This window comes from Lactuca sativa, chromosome 6, assembly GCF_002870075.4.
Source record: "Lactuca sativa cultivar Salinas chromosome 6, Lsat_Salinas_v11, whole genome shotgun sequence".
Classification (NCBI taxonomy): Eukaryota; Viridiplantae; Streptophyta; class Magnoliopsida; order Asterales; family Asteraceae; genus Lactuca; species Lactuca sativa.
In genome coordinates this window covers 196,953,344-196,969,446 of record NC_056628.2, presented here as the reverse complement: position 1 = coordinate 196,969,446, position 16,103 = coordinate 196,953,344, and the positions used below count along the sequence as shown (strand labels likewise).

Sequence of the window (16,103 nt, the reverse complement as noted above, 5' to 3'; positions counted from 1 at the left end):
CTCCTTTCATCCTGCACAAACCCCTTTCTCTCTCTTCGCGTATCGCTCTCACCATCGTCGCCGGGCATGGCTATGCCTGAGCACCACCAATTCAACAACTTCCTTCAACAACAGCATCAACAGCAACAGCAATCGAAGTCTTTCAGGTATTATCGAAAACCCCCTTGTTCATCGATTTAAAACCCTAGAACAAATCATTTCTTATATAATCTTCAATTTTTTGTTTTATTTGGATGTTTAGAGATATATTCAACAACATGGAAGGTCAGATTTCACCGCAGATTAACTATATAAACGCCGATCAAGCTCATCACCCTCCATATATCCCTCAGTGTAAACCTCCTTTTTTCTTTGTGTATTCCTCAACAAACAACTTTTTTGTTAATTGAAGTTAAAATTCTCCAATAACCTGAAATAAAAACTGTTGATTTTCAATCTGGTGCAGTTCATGTGGTAGGGTTTGCACCAGGTACGGATGTTAGCGATGGCGGATTCGATTTGCAGCGGAATTATGATTTGGAATCGAGAAAAAAGAGGCCTAATGAGCAAGAGTTCTTCGAAAATAACAATACAAATTCTCAGATATCATCTATTGATTTCTTGCAACCTCGATCCGTTTCAACAGGATTAGGTTTGTCTCTCGACAATGGTAGGTTAGCTTCATCTGGCGAATCCTCTTTTGTTGCTGGACTTATGGGAGATGAAATTGAAATGGAATTGCGTAGGCAAGATGCTGAGATTGATAGGTTTATGAAAATCCAGGTATATATTATGGTTAAGACGCCATTTATGTGCTCAATTCTCTCAAACAACTTCTGATTGTCTGATACGCTTCTTCATTTTCCCTTTTTTTGCTTTCCAAAAGGCCGATAGACTCAGGCAAGCAGTTCTTGAGAAGGTACACGCCAACCACCTTCAAATAATCTCACATGTCGAAGACAAATTCATCAAAAAACTCCATGAAAAAGAATCCGAAATCGAAACCATCAACAGAAAAAACATGGAACTAGAATCACAAGTCGAACACCTCGCCATGGAAGCTGCCACCTGGCAACAACGAGCTAAATACAGTGAGAACATGGTCAACACCCTCAAGGTCAACCTTCAACAAGTTTACACACATGGAAGGGACAGTAAAGAAGGGTGTGGTGATAGTGAGGTTGATGACACAGCTTCCTGTTGCAATGGTAGAGCTATTGATTTTCACCTTCTTTGCAAGGGTAATAATGGAATGAGGGAAATGATGACGTGTAAGGTATGTGGGGTGAATGAAGTGTGCATGCTTTTGTTACCATGTAAGCATCTTTGTCTGTGTAAGGAATGTGAAAGTAAGGTTAGTTTGTGTCCATTGTGTCAGTGTTCCAAGTATATAGGTATGGAGGTTTATATGTAAGGGATTAATGTGATGAATTGTATTAGATTTATGTGGACTTTATTAACTTGTTTTGATTTCATGATTGTTGTATGCTTTATATAAGTATGTGTTTATTTTGACACAAAGCATATAGCACAATTTAGTTCATATGATCGATGTGTTAAAAAAATGTCTCATCTAATAAGTCATTTAGTGCAAAACAAATTGACCTCTTCAATCATATCATAAATATTTTTTTATGAAACAATATAAACTTAAACGTTTAAAAGGTGTATTGCTTAACAATCAATAAAATAAAATAATACTAACTTTACAAAATAAATTAGTTAAAGATCAAAAGAGTATATTGGCATATAGGTAAGGTTGATTGTTCACCATAACCCTTTTTGACCTGTGATAGCCAGTCAAAGGGTTATGGTGAACACAAACAACAAATTCGATGATATATTGAGTACAAAAAAATGACAAAATGAGAACAATTCGATGGTATATTGAGTACAAAAAAATGACAAAATGAGAACAAATACAACAGTTTGTTACCCTCCTGATTCATTTCCCTTTTACTCAGTTATAGCAAATTATATGTCATCTCCTGTTGATATTAGTGATTTTAATGAGTTTATGAGATTCATTCTTGCTTCTATTCAAAACATAACCCACGAAAGAAAAATATTCATACATGTGCAACTTTGTAATGCACTTGAATATTTATTAAGAGAATCTAGACTAAGTAGGTGTATTTCATGACTACATTTACATTTCCAATCAAATGATTTATTGTATTATGGATTCTAGACAAGTCTACAAACGACTGGAATTACAAGTGTTGTGATTTTTTTAGTTTACTTAGCTTTAATATCGAATTCATGGGATAAGATACAACATCAATATGTACAATATCATGCAGCTTTTGCAGACACATTATCATAATATACCTTGAGGTAAACGTTTATGCTGATAAATATACCTCTCATACACAGTCATATCCTTTTGCAGAGAGATGTTGACAGGTAACCACAGTAAGCATAACATAGACCATGTTTTAACGAAGTTACCCCTCTGAAACGCTCTTCATATACGTTATGGCCAAAAAAAGTTGTAGTCTTTGATAATTTTGCAACTTTAATTTCATTTAATTTTTCGGAGAAAATGACTCAGGAGGGTAACTAACTGTTAAGTTTGTTTTTATTTGGTCCCTTTTTTTTTGTGTACTCAATATACCATTAAACTTGTTGTTTGTGTTCACCATAACCCTTTGACTGACTATCACAGGTTAAAAGCCGGTCAAAAAAGTTATGGTGAACACAAACAAAAAGTTCGATGATATATTAAATACAAAAAAAGACCAAATAAAAACAAACACAAATCGATAGTTACCCACAACAGGCCTTTTCCCTTTTTATACAAATGTCTTTTGTATTTATCAAACCAAACATTGATGACGTAATTCAAGAAAGTTAAAATATTTTTACCAAATGATTTTAGTAAGACACGTTTTAAAATTATTACATATGTACGAGAAAAAAAATTGATCTTAGTAGGACAAATGACTTGGTATGCTATTATATTATCTTATTCCATAATAAAATATGCTACAATTAAAAATATATATAAAAAGGTTAATAACATGTATGAGAATTCTTCTACTTTGAAGAGTAGAAAATTTAAAATCAATACATCATGACAAATTTCCTCAAGAATTTGATACCTCTTAAGTACATAACAAAGATAAATTCTCTATAAGTTTAACACACAATTTAACTTAGACTATTTATTACATCAATCTAGTGTGTAACTCAACAATAGATCAGATACTATTTTATCCAAAAGATGGTTATTTCGACATGTACAACATGTACCAAAAAATGGCTTCCAATCTCTGACTCATTAACACTTATCCCATTTGAATATGTCCTGAAAAAACACGTGACATAGTCACAATATAAGGTTACACTCATCGAGTTCACACGTTATAATATAAAAAATAATAATTACATAACACAACACCATGTTTAACATAAACCAAAACCATATATAAAAAATGCAATGAAATTATAATAGCTACTTTAAATACATTTTGCATAAAATCACATTCTAGTGTGTATCCAATTTGGCGCTTCACAATAAATTCAACTTTTTATAAATGTCAATCTATCAAAAGTCCAACAACTTTGTCAAAGTCTCAACAACTATAAGCAAGTCTACATCCAAATTCTAACATATTTTTCTAAATATGTTATAAGTGTTATACAAGCCTTTAATTTATTACGTTTGTTATGTAAACATTAACATTTATTTATCGAAATATGAACCATAAACTTGAAATTGATTCAAAGTATGCACAATTTCTATTATAAATTAAAACCTATTTTTGAAAATAAATGTTTATTTTGAACAAGTCTTGTCAACTTGATTGATGATGTAAGATGGAAACTTCATGGCAACTATGATAAATTTCGTAGTCATTGAAAGAATAAACCATCTTAACTTGACCAAATGACCATTTTACCCTTACATTCCAAAAAAAAAACAAATTTCACAATATTAATCTATTTAAAAGAAAACTCATGTGTGGAGTTGAGGAAAAGATAAGAAATGCAAAGAGGAAAAGTGTTGGTGTCTTAAACTCTTAATAGTAAAAAAGAAATAGCCCATAAATCATGTCCCCATTAAGTAGTAAAGAAACACTCAACCAAAACTTAATCGGCAAAATGATTATACCAATTTTCTTGTAATTTGTAAGGAAAGTGAATGTTGTAAACTACAAAATACAACAATCAAAAGGTCCAATTTGAATTTTGAAATATACTACCTTCAATCATGACGCCTTCGCCTTTGAAAATGCTGATTGATAAAACTGTCTGCTTGTAAAGGATATTTTTTCTTTATAAACGCCTTCACACATTTCCAATATGAAAAGTCAACCATTTCTCCATTCTTACGCACAATGAATAGACATCTTGAGCTTTCAAAATCTGGATGGTGTCCAACCTGTCAGGGATTTTCATTTTATGGCATCACAGAATAAAATTTGAGTTAATTCCTATGAGTTTTGGATTATAAAAATGAGTTATTTGCTATGATAATCAAAATGTATCAGTAAATACAGAAAGAAGTTAGAACAAAGTAATCATATATAAGAATCTTGAATGTGTTTTGAAGAAGGGAGAAATTTCTAACCATGATGTAATCAATTCCACATCCAATTTTCTTCTCACTCTCTGGATGATGAGCCAACAACCTCTGTAGAATGATGTTTTCATGCTCGGAGCTTAATCTCTCACCACTTTCATATCTGCAATAGCAAAAAAAAAAAAATGAGAATTTAAGCAATCAATAGTAAGATACCATTCAATTATTAAAGAAAACGAATGAATTGTATTCAATTAGAGAAGAATCGCAATTTAACAGAAACCCTACTTGCCGGAATGAAGAATCATCCTAACAAAGCCAACCAAGGGTACAGTATCCTCCAAAATTCGATCCTCCCAATCCACCCAGCTTTCTTCCACTCTTTCCATTGCCTCATCATCTTCGAATTCAGATTCCCCTTTCGAAAACCCTCTGTCATAGTCCTTCACCTCCACGGCCGGCTTTCTCAATAAATCAGCGGCGGAGTAAGCAGCCCCACCCTGCTGGGGGCTGGTATCACCTCTGCTAATTTTCAAGGCAGAAAATGTCGTGTGACGATAATGGAAAGAAAGGATTGAAGGATTCGTTGACGACAAGTGGAAAGGAAGAGAGACATGGGTTCTGTTATTGAGGTAAATGTGAGAAGATGACCATGAAATTGCTTCCATTAGAACAAGTATTAGGGAATCAGGATGGTATAAACCCTAATATCGTTCCAAGTTTTGAGATTTTAGCTCGAAAAAGGGCATGCTAGTAGTAAAAGGGAGCGACTGGCAAGAAGATAACAGTCGACAGACCAAATTTGCAGACTCCTACTGATAGAGCTGGAAAAACAATTCAACCGGCCGATCTGAAGGACCCGAAACCCATTCCCATATTAATGGGCTGGATTTAGTTTTAATATTGTTATGTGGGGGTGTTTGATTTGATTAAGTTTATTTGGGCTGGATTTAGTTTTAATATTATTATCGGGGATGTTCGATTAAGTTTATTTAAGAAACTTATTAATTTAACGGTTTTATATTGTCATAAATTAAAAAAAAAAAGTTTAGATAAAAATAATTTATTATAGTGGAAAACCATTAATAAACTAAATTTTCAGTAATTTAATATATATTTGTATTTGCCGTTGAAAAAAAACTATTTTTTTTCATAAGTTACCTCATTCCAACCTATTAGTTTATAAGCTAACTAGGTGTAAGACTCATGTATTACATGAGTTTAATTAAAAAAAAATATAAAATTTTAATAATTTAAAAAGTTTGAATTTATAAGAAAAATGAGAAAAATTTGAATTATTAAAATTAGTGAGACTTTAATGTATTGAATACATTACATATATAAACTTTTTCTAATAAATACTTTACATATATATTACCTTAGACATTAAATGTGGAATTTTAATTTAATAAAATAAAAAATACAATAAAATGACAAGTGGAAAATAAAAATTTTAAAAATTCTAGAAAATGCCATGTGTCCAAATGAATGAGAAGAGGACATGTGGCAAAAACCTTCATTTATTATAGTAGATAAGTAACCATTTTTTTTTTCAAACACTTATTTAAAGTATTAGAGTTATTCAATAAAATAATTATATATCTATAAAATATACAAAGTAATTATTTTTTTTATTTTTTTTTATTTTTTATTTTTTATTTTTTTACAAAACAACTATGAAGTTCATTAAACAAAGCTAATGAACTTGAGGTTATTTTTTATTACATAAAAGTCACTTTATTACAGAGAATTTCGCTAAATTTTGCCAAAAATTAGTGAAAATATTCTCTTAGTTGTTGAAAAAGAAAAATATAAACAAAATAATTAAATGGTATGAGAAAAAAGAAGGAGAACAATAATGGAATCATGTCACAGTGACATTTCCTAACACTTGTTACTTAGTTACCTAGGACTTAGGTCTTGATTTTGTGTAGGTCCTGAGGTGTGGTGTTTCCTAACACTTGTTACATAGTTACCTAGAACTTTGGTCATCAGGTGTGGTGTTTCCTAACACTTGTTACCTAGGACTCTATACATAACATTGAAGGTATAACACAAAAAATTGCTAAAGTTGATTATCCTATATTTTGTATAAATTTCATAGCTATCTTGATTCTACTTGGGAGGAAATCATCATTGTCTTGAAGAACGGTAATAAGATGAAAAACATGAACACGTATAGTCTCTATGACACCATACTTTAAGTATGAGAAATCAAAGAGTTAAAACAAGATGTCCATTAATAGGATATAATTCGGAAATACCTATATCCTTCCCAAATATACCGAACCAACATGTTGCAAGGTCACTCGAGGTCACCTGCCCCATATGTCTCGAAGTTGCCCACTTATATACCAAACTGGCACGACGACTTGAAAGGAAAAGAAATACAAACGAGAAAGTACAAAGTGATGTCGAAACAGTAGCAATAGTACATCGAAACCATGATAATACAGTTTGTACGAGGATGTGTGGCTGACGGATCCTGGCACAGCCATATGACAATTATGTAACAGCATACAAAGTATAACTAGTCATACCTTCGAGCATAATGCCATAAATACGATAAGATGACATGACAGGGTCGATACAGGAAGAACTCGTTACCTCTTCCTCATTCGCTATAAATAGGTAATCCGACTCGTCAAGGATGTATGTACACAGAAGTCATACTTATCTCACTTGTCTAACTCTCCACTCCTAAAATCGATCGATAATATAACCTTTCTTTAACTTAACCATCGGAGCGTTGTCCGGGATCCCATCCCGACCAGCTAGCTTACGGTTTGTTTGTATCCTTCAGGTCAATCTATTTGCTAGGGTTGAGCTAATCCAAGGGTGAAAGATGGAACATACCCTATGGTACATCAAATGGCGCCATCCATGGGACCTCGCAACAAATAGTCGGTGCAAACACACCAGTAGTTGGAGCGAGTCCCGTCACGAGAATGCAAAACCTTGAAGGCCTAGAAGCAACCCCACAGATTGCTACTGTGGTGAAACATCAGAACGTAGTTGTCGGAAAGTTTATCAGCGACGAGGGAGCGAATCTGCAAGGCAAAACGGTAGAAGAAATAGGATCGAGTTTCGGTCCACACAGACCAAACGAAAGACTCTGACGAAGAAGGAAAAGAGTCAAGCCCTCGTGGAAAAAGATCAAACAAGAAGGAGAGAAATACATGTCGACTATCTGATGCAAAAGACACTCATAAAAGACAAGAAAAGTTACTCGAAGTAACAGAAGCAAAGAAATACAACCAAGCTTTCAAGAACCTAAATTTATGCTCTCCTTTTACGGACGACATTAATGAAATGCCTATTCACAAAGGGATGAAAGGGTCGAGGGTGCCACCCTACGATAGTATTGGAGACCCAGATGATCATGTATCCAACTTCCAGTAGGCGATAAAAATGATACCAATGGATCCAAAGTTATGGAGCCTGTGTTTCGCGAGAACTTTAGACGGATCTGCCCGATATTGGCTTGCTAGCTTACCACCTCGAAGTATAGGGAGCTTCGAAGAGCTGTGTCAGAAATTCTATAACAGTTTCATACAACAACAAAGGTTACAACAACAAACGCACGAGATATTCACTTGTCGACAATGTGAATGAGAATCGAATAAAGCATACTTTAAGAGGTTTAATGAGATCAGTAGGAAAATGCCAACCCGGGACGACCCTATAATCGTAGCGGCGTTCACTTACGGGATCCTAGAAAGGGAGCTATTTCAAAAGTTGGTAGGGCGAGAATGGGTTAATGCAGAAGAAATGATATGAAAAGTTAATCAATTCATGAGGCAAGAAGCTGAGAGCACTAAAAAAGCAAGAATGGAAGGAAGAATGAAACGAGAAGATCGAATTAAAACATACCCGTCTCAACCCAATGGACAACCTCACCATAACTACAGTAGAAGGCCACACCAAAGCGAAAGGGGAAGGCAAAATGGTCGTTACCAACCATATCGACAAGAAGCATATGAAGCTTATACTCCACAAAGCCCGAACACGCACAACATAGATAAAAATAGAAAATATCCTCGAGACCCAAACAAGTACCGTGACTTTCACAAAAAGTTGGGTCACACAACAGAGGATTGTGGAAGTTTAAAAAGAGAAAGAGAAAAAGCGGTCGTTAAGAGTCGATGAGCGAACAGAAAAGAAAGACGGTACGCCAAAGTACGATGCTGAAATTGCCAAGGTACAAGGCAAAGAAGAACCTGGTGACAAGTTAACACCAAAGCAGAAAATAACTAGCATTGAGTTTAGTCCTCATGATCCGATACCTTTTGATCATAAGGGGACGGAATATTTGATAATAAATGTGGCGATAAGAAGAACGTTGATCAAAAGAGTTTACGTGGATAAGAGAAGTTCTGTCAACATAATATACGAACATTGCTTGAGAGGACTGCCCTCGGACATCCAAAGATACCTCATGTAACGACCATAAAATTTGAGCCAAATTAAAACATTTTAATTCATTCAAAACCGTTAAGTTCATACATTTGTTTTCAAAATAGTTTAAACATCAGAGTATTTCCCCAGAACCATATCACATAGATCATAAAACATGAGGAGCAGTACGATCACGCCTCCGCCTTGCCACGATCTCCTGAAACAAATGAAACAATAAACCACAACTGTAAGCCCGAAAGCTTAGTGAGTTACCCCCAAAATACCAAACACATATAACCATGCTCATATCTTATCACAATACAGAACAACCATGCACATCGGGTCTACTGTGTGACTGGTCCGCCTGTATCGGGCCTTCAGTCCACCTGGTCCACCATCCGAGTCTAGCCATGTACACCGAGTCTACAGTGTGATTGGTACGCCCGCACTGGGCCTTCAATCCACCTGTTCCACTCTTTGAGTGTACAGTATGACTGGTCCGCCCACACCGGGCCTTCTGTCGGCCTGGTCCACTCTCCGAACCTCGACACGTCTGGTCCGTCCTTTTGGGGCCTTCAGCCTATCCGGACCGCTCGCTGGGCCTTCGGGATATCCGGTCCGCCCTGGGTATGTTGGCCTACAACACAAAGCAGGACCCGCCTCAACCCAACCCCGTCAAACAACCATGTGCACATAAAACAATTAATCACATAACCAAATCCTTAACCAGACAAACAATCTAACAGATCACAAAGCATATCAACATCCTAACCAGGATTCCGACCTAACCGGTCACTAGCATAACATTACCCTATATACCGGGGTACCGAACTAAACCAGGTCACTATCATAATACCATCCTAAATACCAGGATGCAAGTCTAGCAAAACCATAACATAACTGATGGGTTTTGAGCATTCTAACACTTCCTAAGTGTACATGCAACCCTAATAAACCTTGGATCTATGTTTATCTAAGATACATGCAAATAATTATTTTTCCAAGGTTCATATCCTAACTAGCATGGCATGGGGAACTTGAATCAAATAAAGCTAGTAGAAATACTTACCTTGTAGTTGTAGTTGATTCCTTGGAGTTTTAGAGCCTAACACCAATAGTGTGGATGCCTCAAATGGAAATCACAAATCACCACAAACTTGGAACTTTGAGAGAATAGTCACTACTATCTTGAAATCGGCCCTCACCTCAACAAGTGTCAACTAGTGTTCACTAGCTTGATTTCAAGAACCAAAGCCTCCTTTATATAGTGTGGTGGATTAGGGTTACATCCATGTAAACCCTAATACCCATGTCTCTTCATTTCCATGAGATCCATGGGTTAAAGCTCCATGAAGTATCCATGGACTTTTCCATGCAAGCCTAGCCCATTCCAAATAAGCCTTAGCCCATACTATACAAATATAGAAGCCCATATTTAATTAGTAATATCTTTGATCTCTAAATTAATCCTAGATTAATTATAGATCAATAATAATTAAATAATATGATCTTATATTAATATATTAGAACTTATAATATATTAATAAATCATAACTTGTACTATTCTCAACAGATTATCCATAAATTTTTCGGGTGAAGTGCAACCCAAATGGACCATGCCGGGTCAGGTCAAGTACATACCAAATATAGTTATGGACTTAGACACTATATCCAACAGTCTCCTACTTGGATAAGTCTAATAACTATAGTTGCAAGTATGACTTCAGGAACCGATCAGCAATCGTAGCTCTTTAAACTCTGTTGAACTAGAACGCGCCATTTTAGATAAGTGATCATATAATCCTCTGTTCTAGATATCAGCCGGACAATTACATGGAACATGGTCTTACTTATTGCCCAACATTTGTTTCCCGATTTCTGATTTGTTTGACATAGAACTTAACTGAATACATCAATTTAGTTCTGACCGGGCCCGATACATAGGTCAAACCAAAATCATCGAGGGGCCCAGATATCAGCTTCTAATCCAAGAAGGAACAGATAAACTTTAACTCATATGTTTTGTTCTACCACTCATTGAATTATACACAAAGACACATTATATAACATCGATTTACCAATGCATTTTTGTACAATCAATGCATAACCAACTCATAAGTAACAAATCATATCTCTAGGTTTGAAGACTTATATGATATTACCGTCTCACGATCACTCGAGATAAAATTCCATGAAGTGATTCCAGTGAGCGTGGGTTGAGTCCAATGCTCAGAACTTATGAGCACTCATGATTGTTGTAGCCATGTCCAACACCTTAGACCTCTGCAACCAATCATGACAGTCTTGATTCATACCTACTTCCGACATATGACCGACTGTGGAGGTTTGAATAATATGATATACCAATCATAATTATTCTGGAAGTCAAAACATGCAAACGAAATATAGTAAACAATCGACAAGAGATAGCAACACTTTACTCATAAATAAAACACCTTTTATTCATCATCTAATGACAATTACACTTTACAAATTTCATAATTTATCTAACTACTAAAACTTATATCATCCTTCAGCCCTATGCTCCGAGCATGCTGGAGATGCTTAACCCTACTCAGTCCCTTCGTGAGGGGATCTGCTGGGTTCTCATCCGATGATACCCTCTTTTCCACGAGGATTCCTTCTTCTATTCAATGTCTGATGAAGTGATATTTTCTGTTAATGTGCCTGGATCTCCCATGATCTCTTGGTTCCTTGGCTAAGGCAACCACACTATTGCTGTCACAGAAAATCTCCATTGGCTCTTTTTTAGTTGGTACAACTCCAAGGTCTCCGATGAAGTTCTTTAGCCATATAGCCTCCTTTGCGGCCTCGCTTGCTGCTATATACTCTGATTCACAAGTGGAATCAACCATTGTCTCCTGCTTGGAACTCTTCCAAGTGATTGCTCCTCCGTTTAAGGTAAAGACTCAGCCCAACTGAGAGTGGAAATTATCCCTATCAGTTTGGAAGCTAGCATCACTATACCTTACAACTCTCAAGTCATCACTCCCACCGAGGGTAAGGACCCAATCCTTAGTCCTTCGCAGGTACTTGAGGATATTCTTTACCGCAGTCCAGTGTGCCTTGCCAGGGTTCCCCTGATACCTGCTAACCATGCTCAAAGCAAAGGCTACATCAGGTCGAGTACACGTCATAGCATACATGATCGATCCTACAGCTGAAGCATAAGGTAGTCGACTCATTTCTGCTATCTCAGCCTCAGTACTAAGGCTTTGTGTCTTACTCAATCTGGCATTGCTCTGAATGGGTAACTCACCTTTCTTGGAGTTATGCATGTTGAATCTTTTCAACACTTTGTCCACATAGGTGCTTTGACTAAGTCCAATTAGTCTTTTACTCTTGTTTCTCAAAATCCTTATCCCTAGGATATAGGCAGCTTCACCAAGGTCCTTCATAGCGAAACACTTCCCAAGCCAGGACTTTACTTCCTGCAGGGTTGGGATGTCATTTCCTATGAGTAGTATGTCATCCACATACAGTACCAAAAAGCTGACTATGCTCCCACTAGCCTTGATATAGACACAAGATTCATCTTCACTCCTTGAAAAGCCAAATTCCTTGACTTTCTCATCAAAGCAAAGATTCCATCTGCGAGGTGCCTGTTTCAATCCGTAAATGGATTTCTCGAGTTTACACACTCTATTGGGGTACTCTGTACTGACAAAACCCTCTGGCTGAACCATGTAAACATCTTCAGCCAACTTTCCATTAAGAAAAGCGGTTTTGACATCCATTTGCCATATTTCATAGTCATGAAATGCAGCAATGGCTAACAGAACCCTAATAGACTTTATCTTGGCCACTGGTGAAAAGGTTTCATCATAATCAACTCCCGGAGTTTGAGAATAACCTTTTGCAACTAGTCGAGCCTTATAAGTGTGTACATTACCATCCATGTCGGTCTTCTTCTTGAAGATCCATTTGCACCCTACAGTCTTACGACCTGGTACATTCTCAACCAAGTTCCAAACTTGATTGTCATACATGGACTGTATCTCGCTATCCATAGCCTCTTTCCATTTAGCAGCCTCAGGGCCTGCCATGGCTTCCGTGTAGCTGTTAGGCTCATCCAGACCTACTAGTGTCTCATCACTAATAAGTGTCTCACCTTCCGCAGTAATATGGAAACCATAGTAATGCTCAGGTGCATTCCTAATTCTTGTGGAACGCCTCAGAGGTACAGATTCGTCAATTGGTGTTATAACCATGAAAGAATACACTTGTAAGTAAAATTATACTATTAATGCAATGGATGATGTTGTTGCTTGTTTACTACTTTACATTGTTGTGATACATTACATGACGTCCTCTGCCCCAAAACGTTTCCGCCATTCCGGTTTTGGGGTGTGACAGTCCTCGAAGCCTGCGGCAACACAAACTTCCGAATAATACTCTCACAATGCATCCACTGATCTCAAACCGACCCAGATTCCTTCAAAGACTGCTATCGAATCCCTAAAATTCATCTCTTCCCTTGCACGGTCCTGATTAACTACTTCAAGCCGGCCACCGACTTCCTTTCTCTGATGACAACACTCATCAACTAAGTGCCACCTGAGGACACTACCTTACTTCAGTCTTACGCATTCATTCGCCACCTGCGAAAACTGGATACCATTCAAACCACCGGGTCTTGACCCAGTACTAACCCGCTATTTCTCGCCCAACTGGCTGTGACAACCCAAAATTTCCATTTTATACAAACCATTTGAAGCCAATAGAAGTAGAACAGTTATAGTGAAAATTCAGACTTCGGGTATAAGTTTGGCAGTTTTTCAGGATTTACACTTAAGGAGATATCAGGAGAGTGGATGCACTAGGGTTTTGTGCAACACTGTTATTCCAATACTCTAGGATATTAAAGTTCATTCCGAGAATAAAAATATTTTCTTCCAAAAATCTCAGGACTATATATAGAAATCTGAACCAAAATAGTTCATTAGTTACATTTCCAATTAGAGAAAAGCCAAATTCTCTCTCACGAATCTTCGGGTTTTTATCCCAAATTGTGAGTACTTCGATCTAGTTATATTATATAGCTTAGATTGTGTTTAGAAACATCAAAATCATGCCAAAACCCCAAGATTTGGGAGTTTACCGCCCAAGAACACTTGGGGAGTAAACTCCATTTTAAGGGCCAAAAGTGTCCCAATTCCCCTCAAAGCCTTAGAACTCAACATAGGGACTACCATTACATTTTAGACCACCAAAACAATTAAGAATCTAGGGTGAAAGAGAGTTCACGGCCAAGGAGGTTCTTGGGCCGTGAACTCCATGTTTAAGTGCCAAAATGCCCTAAATGCCTTCATTTAACCAAGAGACTAGCATAGCACATTACCTTGATGTGTATAAGACCCAAAACAATCAAAATACCAACACCTAGGGGTGTTCACGGCCGCAAACACATGGCCAAATGGTTCATGGGCCGAAAACTCTAGTTAGGGGTTTTTTGATGCCACAAACACTTCCTAAGGCTTAGGCTTGAATTTAGACATGTACCCTAGTGTGTTTGGGGCTAGCAAACACCATTAAAACACCAAGGAAAGGGTGTTCACGGCCCAAGATGTTCCAGGGCCGTGAACTCCAATAAATGGTGCCAAAATGGTTCTATAAATCCTCCTAAAGCCTTGGACAATTGCCTTAATGCATTCCTTGATAATTTAGGGACTTGAAAGCACCATAAACCTTCCCCCAAGGGAGATTACGGCCGTAAAATCCATGGGATATGGTCCCAGGGCCGTGAACTCCTCAATGGAGTCAATAGGAAGCCCAAACACTTGATTATGCCTTGAAACAATTCACCAAACTAGTTGTATAAATGATAGGCTTCATTTAGAGACCTTGTTGAGAGTTTACGGCCAGGAGTTTACTCCCCTGGGCCATAAACTCCAAAGCATATGGTCATTTGATCATAAACTCCCATAAGAGGCTTTGCACTCCTTTGTTGCAACCCATTTGCCTCCTAACACTTGACCAAAAGTGTTTTCCTCGCATTAAAATGCGATACTTGTATAATTAGTGTTTTAATCACTAATTATTTATATACATATGTCTTTATATGTAATTAGGATCATTGTGTGTGTCTAAAGTCTTCACTTGACACCAAGCACTTGTCCGATCCTTCCTTACGATAACAGTCCGTTCAATTCCAATCACTTACTGCAGGTGAGTTCATACCCCTTAATTAATGTTTTAAACTGCTTTTAAATGTTTTACGGGGGGGGGGGGGGGGGGATACAAGTAGAATCATGCTAGTTATTATATCAATCACATGTGATTAATAAGTAGAATTATGCTAGTTATTATATCAATCACATGTGATTAATATGCAGCATTCAAATGATTTACTACACATTAACCGTTTTACCAAACAGGTTCTTCAAATGATTTTCTTAAATGTTTTATATGTTTAAAAATCCTTATTAAACTGTTCATTACACATTGTATGATCCTTTTCAAACCATTTTACTCCGATCCGTTTTACTCCAAGCTATTACCAAATCGTTTTACTTCAAACTGTTTTCACTTCAAACTGTTTTATCGATTGACATCAAGTCGATCTTTTCTTAGATAATAATTATGTTCTAAGATTTTACAAAACTTATTTTATGCTTTTAATATTATAAATTGCATGCCTCTATATGTATAGTTATATAAGGAATGTTTAAAAGACTTAGGAGGGCTATCCACCCTATTTCCTTTTCGCGCTTGAGATGTGGTCTGGTGGGATATCGAGTACTCGTCCGAAGGTCGTTTAAATATTAGTTATATAACATATGTACATATATAGTCATAAAGGCCCTTCCAGTTCATCCCATGCCCTTGGGTAGCAAGGGTATACATCCATGTCCATACGTACCAGTTAGATTACTAGTAAACTACCATATGGGTAGTTTAGGAAGATAGTAGAACTATTACTAGAATGCGATATCATACAATGAGTCAGTTCATTCATGAGTCAATACTTGCTAGATAGAGAGAACATACATTTTGTAACACCGTGAATTTCAAAATAATTTTTCGCAAAATATAAAAACATTTTTCATTTAATTTTCATAAAACATCAAGTTTAAATCTCCCATTTCACATCATACAAAATCCCAAGATCACATATAAAAATCCCATGCGTGTGTACAGATCAAGCCGGCGCCTTCCCACGGTCATCACTAGTACC

General features: G+C 36.6%; 2 protein-coding genes across 2 annotated transcripts in view; one reads left to right on the top strand and one right to left on the bottom strand.

The window, feature by feature from the left end:
- LOC111908847 (probable BOI-related E3 ubiquitin-protein ligase 2) overlaps positions 1-1,454 on the top strand; it is a 1,488-nt gene extending 34 nt beyond the window's left edge. Inside the window, exons 1-4 of the mRNA XM_023904646.3 lie at positions 1-146; positions 242-333; positions 446-762; positions 866-1,454. The exon at positions 1-146 is cut by the window's left edge and continues 34 nt beyond it. Coding sequence (XP_023760414.1) covers positions 67-146; positions 242-333; positions 446-762; positions 866-1,393 — 1,017 coding nt within the window. The 5' untranslated portion in view covers positions 1-66 and the 3' untranslated portion in view covers positions 1,394-1,454. The remainder of the gene's footprint in view (positions 147-241; positions 334-445; positions 763-865) is intronic.
- A 1,549-nt stretch (positions 1,455-3,003) lies between these two features.
- On the bottom strand, positions 3,004-5,356 carry LOC111908846 (protein DCL, chloroplastic). Its single transcript, XM_023904645.3, has 4 exons — positions 4,796-5,356; positions 4,556-4,670; positions 4,188-4,366; positions 3,004-3,289 (listed from the first exon to the last, which is right to left on the bottom strand). Exons 1-3 carry the CDS (start codon positions 5,173-5,175, stop codon positions 4,190-4,192), a joined length of 672 nt encoding a protein of 223 aa, XP_023760413.1. The 5' UTR covers positions 5,176-5,356; the 3' UTR covers positions 3,004-3,289; positions 4,188-4,189.
- Positions 5,357-16,103: the final 10,747 nt, after the last annotated feature.